This window comes from Eretmochelys imbricata, chromosome 5, assembly GCF_965152235.1.
Source record: "Eretmochelys imbricata isolate rEreImb1 chromosome 5, rEreImb1.hap1, whole genome shotgun sequence".
Lineage (NCBI taxonomy): Eukaryota > Metazoa > Chordata > Testudines > Cheloniidae > Eretmochelys > Eretmochelys imbricata.
The window spans coordinates 120,825,529-120,843,906 of NC_135576.1; the positions used below are offsets into that span (position 1 = coordinate 120,825,529).

General features: G+C 38.5%; 1 protein-coding gene across 3 annotated transcripts in view; it reads right to left on the bottom strand.

Moving 5' to 3' along the window:
• Positions 1–2,578: 2,578 nt before the first annotated feature.
• The window catches only part of PTBP3 (polypyrimidine tract binding protein 3), a 121,306-nt gene continuing 105,506 nt past the window's right edge, over positions 2,579–18,378 (bottom strand). For all 3 annotated transcript variants that reach the window (XM_077817791.1, XM_077817790.1, XM_077817792.1), the window contains 5 exons: positions 12,870–12,903; positions 11,774–11,866; positions 10,637–10,853; positions 9,324–9,401; positions 2,579–8,477 (listed from right to left, as the gene is read on the bottom strand). In XM_077817791.1, coding sequence (XP_077673917.1) covers positions 8,345–8,477; positions 9,324–9,401; positions 10,637–10,853; positions 11,774–11,866; positions 12,870–12,903 — 555 coding nt within the window. In that variant the 3' untranslated portion in view covers positions 2,579–8,344. The remainder of the gene's footprint in view (positions 8,478–9,323; positions 9,402–10,636; positions 10,854–11,773; positions 11,867–12,869; positions 12,904–18,378) is intronic.

Here is an 18,378-nt window from a genome sequence, read left to right on the forward strand (position 1 = left end):
GGCTGCTCACTCCTCTTGTTTACTTTAGCCTTCTCTCTCTCCTTCCACGCTGCTCTCACGCCTACTCTTTTCCACACTTGTTTATTCCATTACATAAACTTTCATGCCTTGATTCCCCATCCCAGTGCTCACCTCTGGTGTGTAGAAAGTGGCTTGTACCCACACTTCTGGTGCTCAGCCTGGGTCAGTAGCTGCCTGTATATGGTGGTGCAATCGAGCTACCGGTAGGCTTGCCACATGGAGCACAGCTCAGTCTCCAACTCCTCGTAGATCTGTGTTGGAGAGGGGAGACTAAGGGTGGTGCTCGCCGGGGAACTTTGTAGAGAGCAGTGCAGTAACATTACATTATGACAATCCTGGGGGTGGTCCCTGAGGCACACATGTTCACACACCAGCTGGTAAGCCTATAAGCAGTGACTACCCAGTTTACTGTTATTTACAAAACCCACTGAAAATCACAGTGATACCAAGGACAGGCTTTCTTGTTTATCAGCAGGGATATTCCTGATTTTCAGGAACACATGGCTACCCTATAACTTAGGGAAAGAAAGTGTACTATTCCTTTCTGTGACTATATTGTGGGAAGTGCAATCGTGATGGGAGTGCTATCTTGGTGGACAAGGATCAAGGGTTTTTGAGGGGGGAGTAGGAATGGTAGCAGAATGTCTTGCAGCCCTAGTAAAAAACGTGAAGGCTGGCTGCTAGTCCTCCAAAATCAGTACTTTTTCCAAAGGGCTCATGACTGTAGCATCTAAGGGCTGCGTACAAAATTAAGAGTTACATGAGATTCGTTAAGTCTACCCACTGGTCAAGAAGCATTTTACTCTAGAAACGCAACACACCTCAAGCTGAATTAGTTAGATTATTGTCACCCTGGGGGATAGCTTACAATGTATCAGGAATCACTGTTAGTGAGCTGTAGCTCACGAAAGCTTACGCTCAAATAAATTTGTTAGTATCCAAGGTGCCACAAGTCCTCCTTTTCTGTTAGGATTACTTACATTAGACATCACTACTACTGCCATATGTCCTCTTAGCAGTAGATGTCTGATATTTGTAGTGGTATTTTAGTGACACTTTATAATTGATTTAAAATTAGACGACTACACTTGCTTGCTTAGACTCAGTGGTTAAAACAGACAAACAGGCTGAGCACTCACCAGACTAGACAAGTATTCCTTTTAGTACAGAAAAGGGAAATGCACTCCCCTAGACTTCCCCTTACTTTGGTGTCTACTTAAACTCATGCCCGATTACCAATGTGTAATTTAGGGCTTGTCCACATAGGGAAAAAGTCCAGAATAGCCAGCTTGGAATAGCAATTGCTGAATAGCTATTTTGCACTAATACCCTGTTTAGACATTTATTCTGCACTAAGAGTGGCTTTTTTAATGGTTAAGGATTAACAAACTGCACAAAGCCCCTTTTAGTGTGTAATAAGAGTGTCCATGTGGGACGTTATTTCACAATAGCTTTTGTGCTTTGAGTTCACACCCTACCTCTTTTACACTAACTTCCCTGTGTAGACAAACCCTTACACATCATCTCTGAATTCAGCCTGTGTCAGAGTGAGTCTAATGCAAGCGTAACACACACTGAGGGGCTAGCAGGGAAGAGCACAGTGAGAAAAGGAACTAACAGGAAGATTTAGAAAGGAATAAGTTAAGCAGGCCACCTAATACAATACCTAAAGTTACACAGTTTGGAACCTTGCCATGTAAGTTACACCAACATGGTCACTCTTATCACTAAGTGCGTGAAAGTAGGTATAAGGGAGTCCAAGGCCTGGTCTACCCTTAACAGTTAGGTCGGCATAGCTACAGCCCCTAAGGGTGTAAAAAATTCACACCCCTGAGAGCTGTTGCTATGCTGACCTAACCCCAGGTGAAGATATGGCTAGGTCAATGGAAGAATGCTTCCACTGATGCGGCTACCACCACTGGCAGATGTCGAGATCAACGACGAAAAAACCCCTTCTGTTGGTGTAGGAAACATCTACACTATGCTACACTACCTTTGCCACTTCGTGCCTATTGCTTAGACATGGCCCATGACACCACCAAGCATTTCCCTCAAGGTGCCCTTAGGGTTGATTTTCTCTCTCTCTCCTATAATGAAGCAGCCCCCAAATACAACACCCATTCTGAGTTACGTGCTTTTCCAGTCTATTGGAAACAGGGTGCTTCACCCCTCTTCTGTGTAAATGTCACAATGTTCCCACAGAATAAGTATGCCCTCTTTGAAAACACGCACTGATCCTATTAAATACTTTTTAAATAAACAGGTTAAGTTTAGATGGCCAAAATAGGCTATGGAAAAAAAGAAAAAAAAATGAAAATAAGACATTAGCTTTACAATTAAAAGACAAGGGGAAATCCAAAGCAATAGACAAGAACGCAGAAAAATTTAAGAGAGCACAGATGTAATGACATTTATTAAAAGGCATGCTACAACAACTAGAGTTGTTAGGAAAAGAGTTAAGTATAGATACTCAAGTAATAATCAGCAAATACACAAACTTAAAAGAAATGGAATATACTGTATGTACACAAGTTCAAATTAACCATGCACTACGCAGTTAGAAAATAGGTTTTTTAATATTTCATCTTCTTTGCATTTATAACATAAGTCATCTCAACAGACATGGAATCCTTTCCCTCCAATGCCACAAGCTGCTTTACAAATGAAAGCTGGTACTTTTGCATATCAAAATATACAAGACAATTGATGTTTATATAAAAACCATTTTATACTTTAACTTGTTCCCAAAAACCTTTTTTGCCAGGTAAAAAAAGTTGTTACAAATATTTACAGCATTTTCTTCTGTTAGATGAACATTCTTACAAGCTGAAAAAGGGACCTTTTTGAACAGATTGTGTAAAATGAGCGAATGTCAGTGACTCTGAGCTATTTTTTCTTGAATACAGTACTAAAAATAGTCCATTAACCACTTGCCTTATCTCACACCATTTGGTTCACATTAAAATCCCATTTTCCACTAAGTGGTCCATTCACCAATAGTAGATTCAAATAAAAGGTCACTTTGCACTGGGTCTTGTTTCAGAGAGGAGCTTGAGAGAAAAGACAAGTTTTCACAAAATGTCTCAGTAAAACCAGAACAGACAGTCTTTGGTCAGAGCAATGAGGTGACATTCTGATGCAAGAATTTGCTTGGTCAGCAACTTTTATGACTTGTGCTGCTGTGGGTCTGGGATGAACTTCTGCAGAAACTGAGTAACATGCCAAAAAGAATTTGAATGTGGTTAAAAAGACTAATCATAAATATGTAGGTGATTAGACTTCCACTAGTACCACACCGTGCAGAGATCCAAGAACTAAAAAACTGTTTGCGGTGCTGATATTAGCTTGCTAAGGTACAAACTTTCCTTCACCTATGCTATTATCAAGGGCTTTCAGCTACACAAGCATCCCCATTTCCCAGGGACTTCCCCAGGTACAAGCTGTCATCACCACCACAAGCAGATTTTTGGATTCCTGAATACTGCAGTATAATAAATATTGCAATGGTAAAGGCAGAGGGATAACTGAAACCTTATTGAAACAGTTGCAATTAATTGCATGTATGGACAATCAGTGGGACAACATTCATTTTTAACTATATAAATACACATTTTCCTGAAAACAAGAGTATTGATTCCACTTAAGACTGAAATAGATAAGAAAAAAAAAACTTCAATTAAGACTACTGAAGGCACATAAACTTTGGTCCCATTTTGGTTTTTTCCTCCGTAAAACCTGAAATTAAGAATTTTGGAAATTTTCAATTATTCTGAAATAATTCACAATTCCTAATGGTTACAATTTGCTCTGAAAAAAGATTGAGAACAGTCTTGTATATAACACACAGATCTTTAAACTACAATAGGAGTTAAAGTTCATTTAAAGAAAAAGCCCTGTGCAATCTCAAATGCTTTGTTTCAGCACAACAGTAAAATATTTTAAGTCTGGCAGTTTTGCTCTCGTTAACAACAGACCAAGACAAAAGGTAAAGGCAAACAAAAATGGCTTTAAATGCAGTTGCACTTTCTTTCTTTCTAGTTTAAAAAAACAGCAGTACATGTTAGTAGGAATACTAGAAGATAAAATAGCAAGTCTCAGAGACTCTTAGAAGAAAGGTCCACACTTCCTTCTGCCTAATTAAATGTGTAGCAGAGGGAATGGACTTACTGATCATACAAACTCCAAAGTGGTATACCTTTTCCAGCTGCAGCAAGTATTTACTTCTGCACACAAACAGATGTTTTCAATCTGAAGACCAAGAAATGCTAGGTAGGAAACTCTTCTAAGAAGGTGACCTTTTTCAACATGTAGGCAAAGAATGGGTCTCAGTGTAACAGTGCACAAGGAATAGTGCTACTGAGGGGGCAAATGTACAAGATGAAGTCAAATTAAGAAAAAGCATACAAATTTAAAAAGTTTAAAAGTTTCAGAAGTTTCTGTGAGGTTCAGCTAATTTACAAAATATGTGGACTGGCAGAAAACATGCTCTCAGCATCTCGGAGCACAACACCACTGGCGGAGAAGTTCTGTTCTGGTTAGTGCCTGCAGTATGGCCTTCACTTATTAAAATTTCTTTGTGCTTAAGCCAAAATGGAAAAACAAAATTCTGCATCTGAACGTTTTTGGTACTTGTATTCAGGATCTGACCAATAAAAATAAATTTGAATATTCTGCATTACAATTTTGGGATTTAAATTAACTTGTAATGAAGAGTCTATATTTTAAAGATCACAATCTCTCATAAGCCTTGATCATGCAAGGAACTCCGCATCTATGCAAGCGGTCTGCCTACACAGAGCTACTTAGGGTGTGAACCTTTCAGGATTGTCCTGGAGTCTCCAGGAATTCAAGATTAAATCTTTAATTAAAAAGTATATCATGTGATGAAACCTCCAGGAATACATCCAACCAAAATTGGCAACCTTAGAGCTGCTCCTTGTCAAATTAAGGATTTAGCTGTGTAGGTAAATTTCTCCATTTTGGCCTGATCTCTCCCTAAAGAAATATCTTACTAAGTGAGGGACTATTTTTGTTTGTTTTGAAATATACAAGGAAACAAATTGTATTTGATAGAGCTTTAACCAGAACTCTCAATTTAAAAGCAAACAAATTAAAATGTACTGCTATTTTTGAAATCTGTGATATGTCTGCACCTCATGTAAAAGAGTCCTCCCACAGAGACATAATCCTTAACAAGTACACAAACCTAAAAATAAGTTGGTAGGGATAACACACTACAGATCAATAGCAAAAATGAACTACTGAAAATATAGGATAAATGTATGACAAAACAAAAGCACACAGAAGATTAGAAATATCCACCCCCCCCCCAGATTTTTTCTTTTAAACAAACAAAACATCAGAAATCTGTGCCAACATATAAGCTGTAGGCCTCTACAATTCAAACTGCAAATAGTCCAGAACTGACTTTAGCCATATACTAAGCATAGCTACATTTTTAAAGTCAACAAATCAAACATGTTCTTCCATTTTTAATACCACACCAAAAATCCCTCATCTTTTCAGATTAGTTCAAGCATTCTCACCTTCTGTTATAGGGTCAATAAATTAAAATGCATGTCATGTGCGTATTTGTATACACACACAGCATATTATACACAGTATACTCACGCACGCCACTCAATATTATACATGCCAATACTAATACTCAAACTTAAAAGGTTGCTTTTCCTGGCTTCAATTACATTCATCTCCAGTATAATTCCTTTCCCTTGTAGCAGCAATTCTTTATAAAAAAAAAAAACAAACCCCCCCCCCAGTGTTGGCCAAGTTACATGGGCAATGTTTTAATAAATTATGCAGATGTCATCAACAAATGCAGTAAGGAGGCATATTCATTATGGCCCCAAATCAGCAAGGTACACATGCCTGAAAGCCCTATGAATAGTCCCACTGACATCAGTGAAACTACTTGTGATGTAAGATGTGTTAAATACCTTGCTGAAGAAGGGCCTATCGGCAAATGAAGGGTGCTAGATTCTACTAGAAAAATCAACCTAATGAAGTGTTTTATTTTAAGATAATGTTGTGGAACAAAGGAATCCCACACATTTTTGTGAATTATGAAGAAACTGGCTTGAAGTTTTCCCACGTGGGATCAATTACTTGAAGGTGGCAAGAGATATGATCACAAATGCCAAAAATTACCCTTCATACTTCTCCCTTGTCTCTTTAAATCTTTCAGTAATAAATATATTTGACGATATTTACTCATATTGTGCACACCTCCTACGCAATATACACATCTATCTAGATAGACATACCTGCTGTCAAAGAATGTTTATATCTTAGAATAAAATGTATAGAGTTTTGCCAGCTTCATCATTCTGATCAGCCTACTGTACTACAAAAAAAGCTATATAACTTAGGAAGCCAAGTCAATATCCTGTTCCTTATCCTATCATTCAACAGAAATTTTTGAAACATAATGTATCTAACTTCTGTGTCAGGATGGTTACTCAGTTTTTGCTACAGAGACCACCCCCGTCCTGTAAGTGTGGATCTATAAATTTTCAGAATTGTCCTTGTCTGACAATCCTCAACTGGGTTAGGGAAAGAAAATATAGATTTAATGAAAAACCAAGATGAATGAGTGCCACAGACCATTACAGCAGAAAAACTTTACATCTTTTCTACTTTCATAGCAGTTACAAAAACAGAAATAAACAACCATTTATGTTTGAGAGAAATCTCTTTAAAAACTCGATCAAATTTCTGCGGACATAAATATCCTTTTTAGAAGTTCTTTTTATAAAAAACTTAACATTGTGTAATACAATCACAGAAATAACTTTAAAATTTATACCTACATTCAACAAAAATAATAAGAATTGCATCTCAACTTGCTCTCCAAACAGAAGTGGACATTCAGTATTGAAGTAATGATATTTATGAAGGAAAGCAAGTCAACCTTTTAGTACTGTAAACTCAGTACTGAGGGGGAAAAAAGGAATCCTGAGACGAAATATTATGAAACATTAGATAAGATCCAGAAACTGGAATTAATTTTTTACAGCCAAATATTGGTGTCAGCCAACTGTAACCAGGTAAATTTGAAGAGGCCTACAGGATGTGCACTGAGTGATCCTCCTTCCCACCTCCCCATCTCTACGCCAAAGCACCAAAAATTTGAATTCAGACTATTACTTATTGAAAAAACATTTTAAAAATCACAACGAAAACACTTAAAAACTAATAGACCAAGAAAAAAAATCTCTCACCAAGCCCACAATACAGTTTTCAAGATACTTTAGATAAAACTCTAAGCTATTGTATCATAAGCACATAATAAGGCACGTAATAAGAAATTAAGTAAATACACAGTAATTCTGATTTAAGTATTAGAGATTATAGTGGTACAAAAAACCCTTGAGGTTAATTTATTTTATTTTCTAAAGACAACCTTACCAAAAATAACTCTTTAAAAATTTGTCAAACCATATGATAGACCTGAATATTTTCCTTAAGACTGTAAACATTTTTTTCTGAAAAGAAACGTTAAAAACTGTTTGAAATCAGGACTATTTTCTCCTTTCAATTGCTCCAAAGTCATATTACACATCATTTCATAGTAAAAAATCCCATAATCTGAAGCTTTCATTCCATAATTCTATCCCTAGCTACAAGTGTCAATGATACCACATTTCAAAAGATCTCACTTATTCTGATTTTACTTTACTCCAGGGAGAGACAAGGCACTGCCTTTCCTCCAATAATTTCACCCCCACAAACAGTCGCAGATTTTAAAAAAATGCATAAGCTATTCAGAAATATCAGCCAAAATATGGATCTACCATTCAATAAAAATAAATATTGTTTAATAGATATTCATTGTATAAGCTTGCTTTTCAATGAGAAACTCAAGCACTCTTTCACATTCAAATTAGTGTTTAATCCGTAGAGGTGTAGATTTAGTATTTAATCTGAAGCATTCTTTGAATGGTATATTTTAAAGAGGTTTGGAAATGTTGTGTAAGGCTAATTTGGAACAAAAACTAAAAGAGTGTTCCTGAAATATAATTCAAAAGGAGGGAATTTGACTATAAATATTGTTGTTAAAGATTAATTCCATAGAAGAAACTGTTTCTGGAGGAATATTAAACCTATGACCACATTACTGGCAGAAAACAAATGGAAAGATCATCCCTTGATTCTTTACTGTGTACACGAATACACATGAACATCAAACTCAGCATGAGTTTCATTTTTTAAGAGGCAAGAGTTGGTCTTAGCTGTTTCAGTCTCTGTCTGAAGGTTTTACTGAAACTGTGGTGCAGTCTTAATAGGAAAGTTCACAGAAAAGTCAGATTGTAGATTTGGAGAAAGAAACTCTGAGGTGATGGTTTTCCCCAAGGTCATGATTATGAAGCTCAATGAGAGCCTGGATTGCTTCTTCCACCGTGCCCAACTGGATGAGAGCCATTTTGCGATCTTTCCTGAAGTTCAACAGAAGAACAAAATTAATTCTAACCAATTCCCGATTACACCAAATACCTCCCAAAAATTATGACAGAGTTTTTCAGCCACTGTATTATCTGCTGAGATTTTTGTATAATAAAAGAATCAGAACAAGAGATGTATCTACTAAAACAAAAATAGAAGCAGAAAGAAATATATAAATCTTCAAGCAGATGGCCTGCTGTGGTCTCACTTCGTTCCAGGATCCTGTTGCATATCAAAAGCTAAAAAGGATAGATATATATGGCTGGAAGGCCCCTAAGGAGAGTTTAAGTGTTGGCCATTCAAAAGGAACCATTCTTGCCTATGACTCGGTATTCAACCAGTGCCCAAAAATAGTGCTACAGGACACTTTACTGCTGCAACTGACATCTTTCAGATGAGATTTTAGACCCCATAGCTCTTTAAAATGAACAGCAGAGTTATTTCTAGTGCTCTGTCTAAATTTGAACTTGGGCGTCTACATCCTGCCATGAAAAAGTCCCATGCAATACTAATTGGATACTATATTATACTTCATTTCTTGTCAGTACTGTACAGTGTTAGTATCCACAGTTTAACAAAGCCCTGGCTGGGATGATTTAGTTGGGATTGGTCCTGCTTTGAGCAAGGGGTTGGATTAGGGGACCTCCTGAGGTCTCTTCCAACCCTAATCATCTATGATTTAACAGTTTGCTAAAACTCCCTGCAAAGGTAGTTATATCTTTGTCCATAAAATTTCTTCACATTCACAGTTTCTATACATAAAAACAGTTCACTATCCTTCAGGATTAAAGTTTCTATAATAAAATTATTACATGCTGATAACTGTTCTGATAACTTACTGGAAGAATTTGAAGGCTTTCACAGTACATCCAGTATCTGCAAAAAGGTTCTTCAGGTCATCAACAGTAACTGAAGGTCTAAAACAAAAAAATGCTCAAATTAATTATAATCCTGTTATAGATTTTATACTCTGTTCTTTTGAACTTTAATTTCAGGCTTCCTATGTAAAGTCCGAGGTCCAAATTTTACTTTGATCAACTTAAGTCAGTACAACTCTGTCCCCATGCGTCTAGACTTTTATATTGTGACTTAACATTTCAGTATTCTACAAATTCCCAAGACAACACTCAGGCTTTCCCCACTCATTATTGCACAGAATTCATTCAGAACTAATTTCTAATCCAAGAAAAATCTATTTTAGAATTATACTTAAGCTGATTTGGACATTTTTACTTTTCAAAGTACGTTGTTTTATTTAAAATGTGGTCCTGTGAATATAGTTTTGGTAAGGCTTCCCCACCCACCTCCCTTTTTGAAACAAACAGTGTTCCTTTAAGGTATTGTTATGTACAACCATAGCTGCAGTGTTAAGGAAACTTGTCTGAGACTTGATGGTATTTTATTTTTGCCATTTCATCTTGGACAATAAAATTAACTAGCTCAGTTTTTCTTTTTCTTGCTCACTTTCTGGTCTGATGTTCTAATACAACGCTACAATATTAGAGGTTGCTAATTCTCCAGAAAGATAATAAGGTAGTTTGGATTCCATCTCCTAATGTTAAATCTAAATTCTGTCAGATTCCCTTTAAAATGGTAGAGAGAGAGAACGAAACGAAACAGTGGCTTAAAAAAAATTATGTGTATTACACTATTCCTACATGCACAGTCATTATGCACAGAAATAATGTTCAGTGTATAATATGACTGTAGTATTCTATTTAGCAAAGTCTAGTAACAGGTGTTCGAGAACTTTGCCTTCAGCACAGATCTACAATGTTGGATACCGTGTGCAAAAATTAACAGAGAAAACACACAGCTATTGCTGAGTGTATATAAGGACTCGATCTTCTTAAAACTGAATTTGTCCCTTTCAGGAGTAAGGGAACTAACTGTCGCAGGACTTGGTCACTGTTAAAGCTATATTTGGAAATGAATGCACTGAAAATTCTTTGGTTAAAAAGCAATACAGACAGTACAACCCATTCTTATGATTTTTGAACATGCGGCAAAGAATCACTAAATCTTAGCAAACAGAAAAAGGCAAAGGGAAAATATTCAGACCTGTGCCAAGCTACAGATGTTTAAAAAAAAATCTCATTTTTTAATAGACAAGTTTCTTTCCCAATTGAGCTGTGCATGTTTGGATACTTACGGAATGTTGGAGAGATGCAGAGTAGCAGATGGAGGGAAGATATTTAGGAAGTTCTTAGATCCAGGCTTTTTAAAGCGATGTAAAGGGCTATTGCTATAGTCCTTAGTCAGACCTTGGTCCTCTTGTCCCTCACGAGGAAGCTGAACAGTCTGATGCTTTGAAAGAGTTGCACGGAGCACCTTTCCATAAAGTCTCTGCCCATTTAAGTGGCTCATGGCTAGAACATAAATGTTGATAGTAATATCTGAATAGGAAAACAGACTAAGAAAAAATCCCCACACTGTTTGAATGACTAAAACTTCAAGCTTATCCCATGGTGCCATTTACAGCTGGACATCAGCTTCTCAAGTTTAATAGCAACTACTATCATTAAATAAAGCAAAAAATTCTAAAGATAACCATAATGGATGCAATACAACCTCTAATCTTAATTTAATGATAATACGAAAATTCTTCTAATCCAATTTTTCAGTTATTTTTGATTGAACATTTGAATATTTAAAATAAAGAAAAAATACTTTCAAAATCTTTAACTTATTTTGGCACAATATTCCTAGTATCACACGGAAGTAGCTTTTCCTCCGAGTATTACAGCAGAGATTCACTTCTTATTACTTTAGAACAAACAGTTTAGTAACATGTTAAATCGGGTATTTTGATATTCCTGTGCCAGTCATTGTGACAGTGCACGCACTAAAATTACTAATGTCTACAACTTAATATTGTCAACAGAAATTCAAATGTACTCATCCCATTATTAAGCTATACTGTAGATAACTCTGCATTCTTATCGCTTTGGCAAAATCCTGAGCAAACAAATGAGTTTTAAACTCATTTTTGTACTGATGGGAGGCTGGATTTTGCTAGTGGGTTTTACTACTGTTTTGGTTTGTTTAAGTTATGTCAGAAGTGCCTGAAGTAACAGAACATTTTATTAAAAAAAAAGTTATGATCTGTAGCCATTTAGTATGTCTAAGCCAGTAACTGAACAGTAATTCTGAATAGCAAATTGTGGAGTGGCAAACACCTAGAGCTCTTCTGAAACTCCAAATCAGCTGTTAACAAAATTAACTGCTGTAATGGAAACTGCAGATATCAGTACAACAAACACGCCAATGAAAATCTGTTTATTAGTACCTAGTTGAGCCTGGGTTGCATCTGCCATCTGAACCAAAGCATTTTCTTTTTTGTTAAACATGATCTTCACTCGATGTACATCACCATAGACACCTGTGGAAATGCAAAGGAGGTGCTTTCAATGTATTAACTTGTCTGGAGCATCTGGTTATCTATAGTGCAAAACACTCAAGTATCAAGTTTATATCACTGAAGTTCATCAGCAAAAATGGAGAATAATCAATCAATTTAAAACAGTTGGGCAAGGATCTTTGTATGAAGAGCTTTCAAGGTTATGTCTCTGTCTGCATTTTTCTGAAGAAGCGAGGAATTGTGAATAAATGTGGCATCTCTTTCAGTGCTAATGTAACACCGACAGACCCTGGATCGTCCGCAGGCAGGATCGAACCTGGGACTTCTGGAGCTAAATGCATGAGCCTCTACTGAATGAGCTAAAAGACACATGACCCTTAGCTAAAGCTGTAGCAGGCTCATTAATCTCTAAGTGGTTTTGGTGCCACTAGAGGGGACAGAACTCCACAACCAGGAGATGTGTGGGTTACACTACCACCATAGACAGTTATTTTTAACGGCTAAATTTAACAATATAAAAGACAGGATCTTATTCAAAATACCAACAAAACATGAACAAAGAATCTGTGCATGTACGAAACCCTCACTTTATTTCCTCTGGCATTGTCTCCCCACCCAGCTCTGGTGACACAAAGGACGCGGAGGCAAACATGAAAGGGAGCACATACTCAATCTACTAAGGCATCATATCTAGGTTGGTCCTCCCAGGCCAATCCACCATTTTGTATTTTTTCTGCTTTGAAATTTTTTTCCCCCTCTTGTTCTCCGGTGACTACTGATCCAAGTTATTGTCATATTAAACCCAGCATGTTCTCTTGGGATTTCCTTGGGATTGAAAACATGCAAGCCTGCCTTGTATGTAAGTGATTTGACAGGATGGGGTAACTATGTTTTTCTGGATAAGGAATAAAAATGAAATTTTAATTAAATCAGTTTATCAGATGAACAATAATGCTGATCCTGTGATTTCTCACAGTACATTTCAAATAACGTTCTGTAATAGTAGAGGCAATAAAAACCTTACCAAATAGGATAAAGAGCCCATGAGGTGTGATAGCCTGTATAAATGACAAGACAAAACAAATTTTAACACCATTTGAATATATAAAAGGAATCCATGCCAGAAGTAATTATAGCCAACTATTTTGGTTACTAAGTACTATTGCAAACTGGTAAAAACATTATGCTTGGTTTTTTTTTTTTTTTTTTTTTTTTTTAAGACTAATTCTTTTCATATTTTCCCCAATAATTTCATCCGCTTGCACCAATGGATGCAGCATAATGCCTGTTTTAACACGCAAAATGTTTTCAATAGGCAGTTATAAAATTTGCAATAGTTCAGAACCCTATATGCGCCATTCTTCATCTTTGCAATAGTAAGAACTTGCCTACTATAGAACAGTGGTTCTCAAACCGTATGTCATGACCACAAAGTGGTTAATGGGGTTGCCAGGGCTGGTGTTAGACTTGCTAAGGCCCGGGGCCAAAGCCCAAGCCCCACCGCCTGGGACCAAAGCTCAAGGGCTTCAGCCCTGCATGGCAGGATTCATGCTTCGGCTTCAGCCCTGGGAAGCAGGGCTCAGATTATAGGCCCTTTCCCTGGGTGGAAGACCTTGGGGTTCAGCTTTGGCCCCCTGGCTCGGGGCATCCAGCTTGGGCGGGTTCAGGCTTCGGTCCCCCCTTTCTGGGGTCTTGTAGTAATTTTTGTTGCCAGAAGGGGGTCACGGTGCAGTGACGTTTGAGAATCCCTGCTATAGAGTATGCAATTACTTTAAACTCAGTGTAAGTAGCTGCTAAATGAAAATCTGCATGAACCAATTCTTGTTTTCAAACAAGTTCTCATTCACTAAAGCACTCAAGCTTATGCTTTAATGTAAAGCACATGCTTCAGTGTTTTATGAACAGGGGTGGTTTGTTGAATCAGAATCTAGAGGAACATAAAAACAAGGAGTCCGGTAGCACCTTAAAAACTAAGATTTATTTGGGCAGTAGGTTTTTTACCCACGAAAGCTTATGCCCAAATAAATCTGTTAGTCTTTAAGGTGCCACCGGACTCCTCATTGTTTTTGTGGATACAGACTAACATGGCTACCCCTTGATAGAGGAACACAAAGCATAAGGGACATAATTATGGGCATTATTTCCTACAGACCAGAAAAATAATAACTGTAAAATTACAAATGGCCATTTGGGGTTCAGATTTGCTTTCTCTCAACCATTCCCCATCTCAGCCTAATGCTACCCTCAAAAAAGTGATGCCTGTTCTAGTGAGGTATTTATATGAAGAGTATACAAAGTCCATGCAAGACCAAATATCCAGTAAGTTATGTGCCCACTATTAGACTTATAAAATGATTAGTGTTAATTTATAAATGGTGCCTGATCATAAAAATAAGGCTCATGTACAACATTGGGGGTAACTGTTTTTTCTTCAAGTGCTTGCTCATATCGATTCCAATGAGGTGACTCTCAAGCAGGAACTCGAAGGCGGGGTCGGAGCTCTTGGATTCATTGATTGAAGCACTGTTCTGCCGAAGGCTGCATCATCTCTAGTCTGCTGAGGAAATGCTGAGGTAAGGGTGTGGATTGAGGACCATGTCGCAGCCCTGCAAATTTCCTGGGTTGGAACCTGGGCCAGGAATGCCGCTGAAGATGCCTGTGCCCTCATGAAGGGCGCAGTCAGCATGGGGGCAGGTACTTTCGCCAGATCGTAGCACACCCGGATTCATGATGTAATCTATGATGAAATCCTTTGAGAAGAACTGGAAGCCCTTCCATTCTGTCTGCTACTGCGATGAATAGTTGAGTGGATTTTCGAAGCAGCTTCATCCATTTAATACAGAAGGCTAATGCCTGGCAAACATCCAAAGAGTAGCGTTTTTGTGCCAGGCTGTTTGCGTGCGACTTGGGATAAAAAACTGGGAGAAAAATATCCTGATTAACATGAAACTGGGAGATGACCTTCGGGAGGAAGGCTGGGTGCAACCGAAGCTGAACCTTGTCCTTACGGCTCAGACATTAGGGCCTTCAACTTAGATACCCTCTTGGCAGATTATTATTGCCACTAGGAATGCTACCTTACATGAGAGAGAGAGCAAAGAGCATGTTGTGAGTGGTTCAAGCGGGGGGCATTAATTTGGAAAGAACCAGGTTAAGGTGCCAGGCTGGTATCGGCTGCCGTGCTTGAGGTTATAGCCTGTCAAGTCCTTTAAGAAAACATCCAACTATTGGGTTGGTGAAGACCGATTGGCCCGCCACGCCTGGGTGAAAGCCAGAAATGGCAACCAAGTGAACATGTATTGACAACATAGAAAGGCCCTGCTGCTTCAGGTGCAGAAGGTAGTCCAAAATAAAAAGGTACTGTCGAGTGCATAGGAGGGATAAAGGCGGAAAACTCTGCCCTCGAGTCTTCTGGCAGAAGCTCCGTGAACTTTGACATAGCCCCACAGAAACTGAAGCTATATCTGCTAAAGATCACCTGGTGGTTGGAAATCCGAAGCTGAAGCCCCCTGGTAGAATACACTTTCCTCCTGAAAAGATCCAGCTTCTTCGCATCTCGGGCTTTAGGTGATGGACCTTGATGCCCTTGACGTTCCTGTTCATTTGCCGCCGCCATCACTAAGGAGTCTGGTGGTGGGTGTGAATAAAAGTGTTCCAACGCTTTAGAGGGGAAACAAAATACTTCCTCTCTGTCCTTTTCACCATTGGGGGCAGGGAGGCAGCATTTTCATGGTATCTGGTATGATTTTAATGAGCGCTGGGGCAACTCGGAGCAAGAGTCAATAGTGACAGGCTAGGCAATGCCAGGCTTATGTGGCCTAACGTGGATCTCACTGCACCTGAGTCCTTCTGCCCTGGTCTCGGTGTGGGTGAGTGCCCCATTTGGCTTCTTGAGGGACACCCAGGGACTGGGAACAGTGCCGCCTGCTGCTCTGTGCGGAGTCCCTGTGCTGGGAGCTCTGCTGGTGCCGACCGTCTCTATCAGAGTCCTTTTTTGGTGCCAAAGTTTCCCGCATCAACGCCAGAACACTGTGCACCAATGCTGAGGCGCTAGGTGTTGGTTTAGCCGAACCCGGCTCCGAGTGAGGACGGAGGACAGCCTCCCTCAGAAGGCTCGTCAACCGTTGCCACCTCTCTTTTTGAGTCCTGGGACAGAATCACCTACTGATCTTGCAACGATCCTTCTGGTGCAATTCCCCCAAACACTTCAAGCAGGAAGTATGAGGGTTGATCCTGGGCATAGGCTTATTACAAGCTGTGCAGTGTTTAAACTCCGGGGACTGAGGCATGCCCCAGTATTGGGGGGGAGGGAGGGGAAAAATAGGGGGTACCCCTAGAACAATTCCCTACAATAATTCTAACTATATAATGACTAAACTAAGTACAACTACTAACTACTGATCTAACTGAACAAGCATTCTGGCTAACCGGCACAGGAGGTAAGAAGGAACTGAAGTGGCAGCAGGTCAGCACAGTCCTATATACGGCGCCATGGAGGCACGACTCCAGGGTGCGCCTAAGCTGAACCAACGGGTAGGGGAAAAACCTTCCGGGTACTGTGTACATAGCATGCACACACCGAACTGGAATTGACATGAGCAAGCACCTGAACAATGGTTCCTCTAATTTTTAAAAGAATAAACCTCTTTTTAAACCAGAAAACACATTTAATATTCCAAATATGTCAGTTTTAGAAACAATGAACAGTAATAACAGACCGCCTTAGGAAATGAAGTCCTTTTCCTTAAAAATATCTGGAAGCCAGCTCCAAGTTCAGCTACACCAGCTTGCCATTTGTGAGTAAAAAATAAATACACATTTAGTGGGAGAGGGCAAGGTGAGCATCCTAAATTCAGGCATCATGCAGGAGTTGCTTCTGTTGCTGGAGCTCCTGCTGCAGGGTCAACAGCATAGCTAGGGGCTTCATGCAGGAAGGGGATGAAGTTGTATCGTATGCATGCAGCTAGGAGAAGAATTTGTCCCAAACATAGTAACTATTGAAGCACAAATGGTACCCTTATAACAAAGTCACCAACAGGGGTACTCTCCACATAGCACATGTCCAGCGTTCTGAGTTTTAGATTACCTTTTCAAAAGGTTTGGAATTATCTGGTTAGCTTACATTGTAGAATGCATTCAAAGTTCTTTGCATTGCCTTTTTAGAATTGCAATGAATAGTAAACAAAACAGCAGTGCTACGAATAGCTTTGATCGATGTTTCACAGGTGCATACGGTTTAGCAGTATATTGTCACTTAGGAATGAGAGTCATCATCATCTTTCATTGTCAACAGCAGGAGGCACTCCCAGCTTTGTACTACAGTAATCAGGATACAACCCAACATTTGTTTTAAAATGTTATGTCTTAGGTTATCTTTCTATCTCCTTTCTTTCCTGTTCCCAATCAGTGGGGTTGCGTACAATGGATGTAGTAACTTCTGTGGTTTCCACATGCAAGGAGAATTAGTGTAGGACTAAACCATGCAGAAAGTTTAAATGTGTGAGAAAAGAAAGCTCATTTTCATAACCTTGCCCCTTCCCTACCCAAAGAACTCTGCAAGCTCCTCTGTGGAAATCCTGGTAGGGGGAATTTTGTTTGGCCGTGTTTAAACAGACTGATTTTTTCCAAGAATAAGATTATCCACTTTGAAGCCAGTATTTGTAGCCAGCCAGGCCTTGGCCAGCCCACAAAGGCTTGTGTATAAATTTATTCTCGATACACTACAGCACAAAATAAAAAAAACACACCTCACTTTGAATTTTTGACTACTGCAACATTGCTCAAAGTCTGTTTCCCCCAATGCTTTGCACTAGGACAAAGTAACTAGCTGGATATTATGACGAGAATATATACTGGTTTTTCTTTGCTTTGTCACATTTGCAGCAGTGTGTCATTTTAGGTACTTAAAAGGCATATGTACAATCAGAATTTTGCCAATAAAGATTTTTAAATATTGGTAATGTGAAGAAGAGTGCTTCTATTTCAGTGACATCTATCAGAGAATTCTGGAGATACAAGTTAGGTGAACCTGAAAGAACTGTACGAAATAGCAAGCAGCTATTTTACATTTCTATGATACAGTTAGTCTATGAACAGACAAATGTACTGTATATAAAAACTAAGACTCAACGAAGAAACTTGTAAATAAGATCTGACTCATCTTTTTAATACATATTTTACACTTTTTATATTTATGCTAAGTTTCCAAAGAACTGGGGATAAGTTAATGAGAAACTCTGCCTATGCCACCTTCAGATAAAACAAATACTGAAATACTATAGCTATATAATATTTTGGTCAGATAATTTTACTGCAAATTTATAAAACTAAACAATAATCATAAGGTAGGTATATTTAAAAATACACAACAAATCTACATGTTCCCATTTATCAATTGGTTTCAAAAAAGTGGTTTCTGGAAATGTCAGTATGTCAAAGGACACTCACAAGCCTGTATGTTACTTTTGGACTCTAAACCACCTATGATTTTTTTCCAGGAAAAATGGCAAAGCTTGAAAAGAACCCATAAGAGT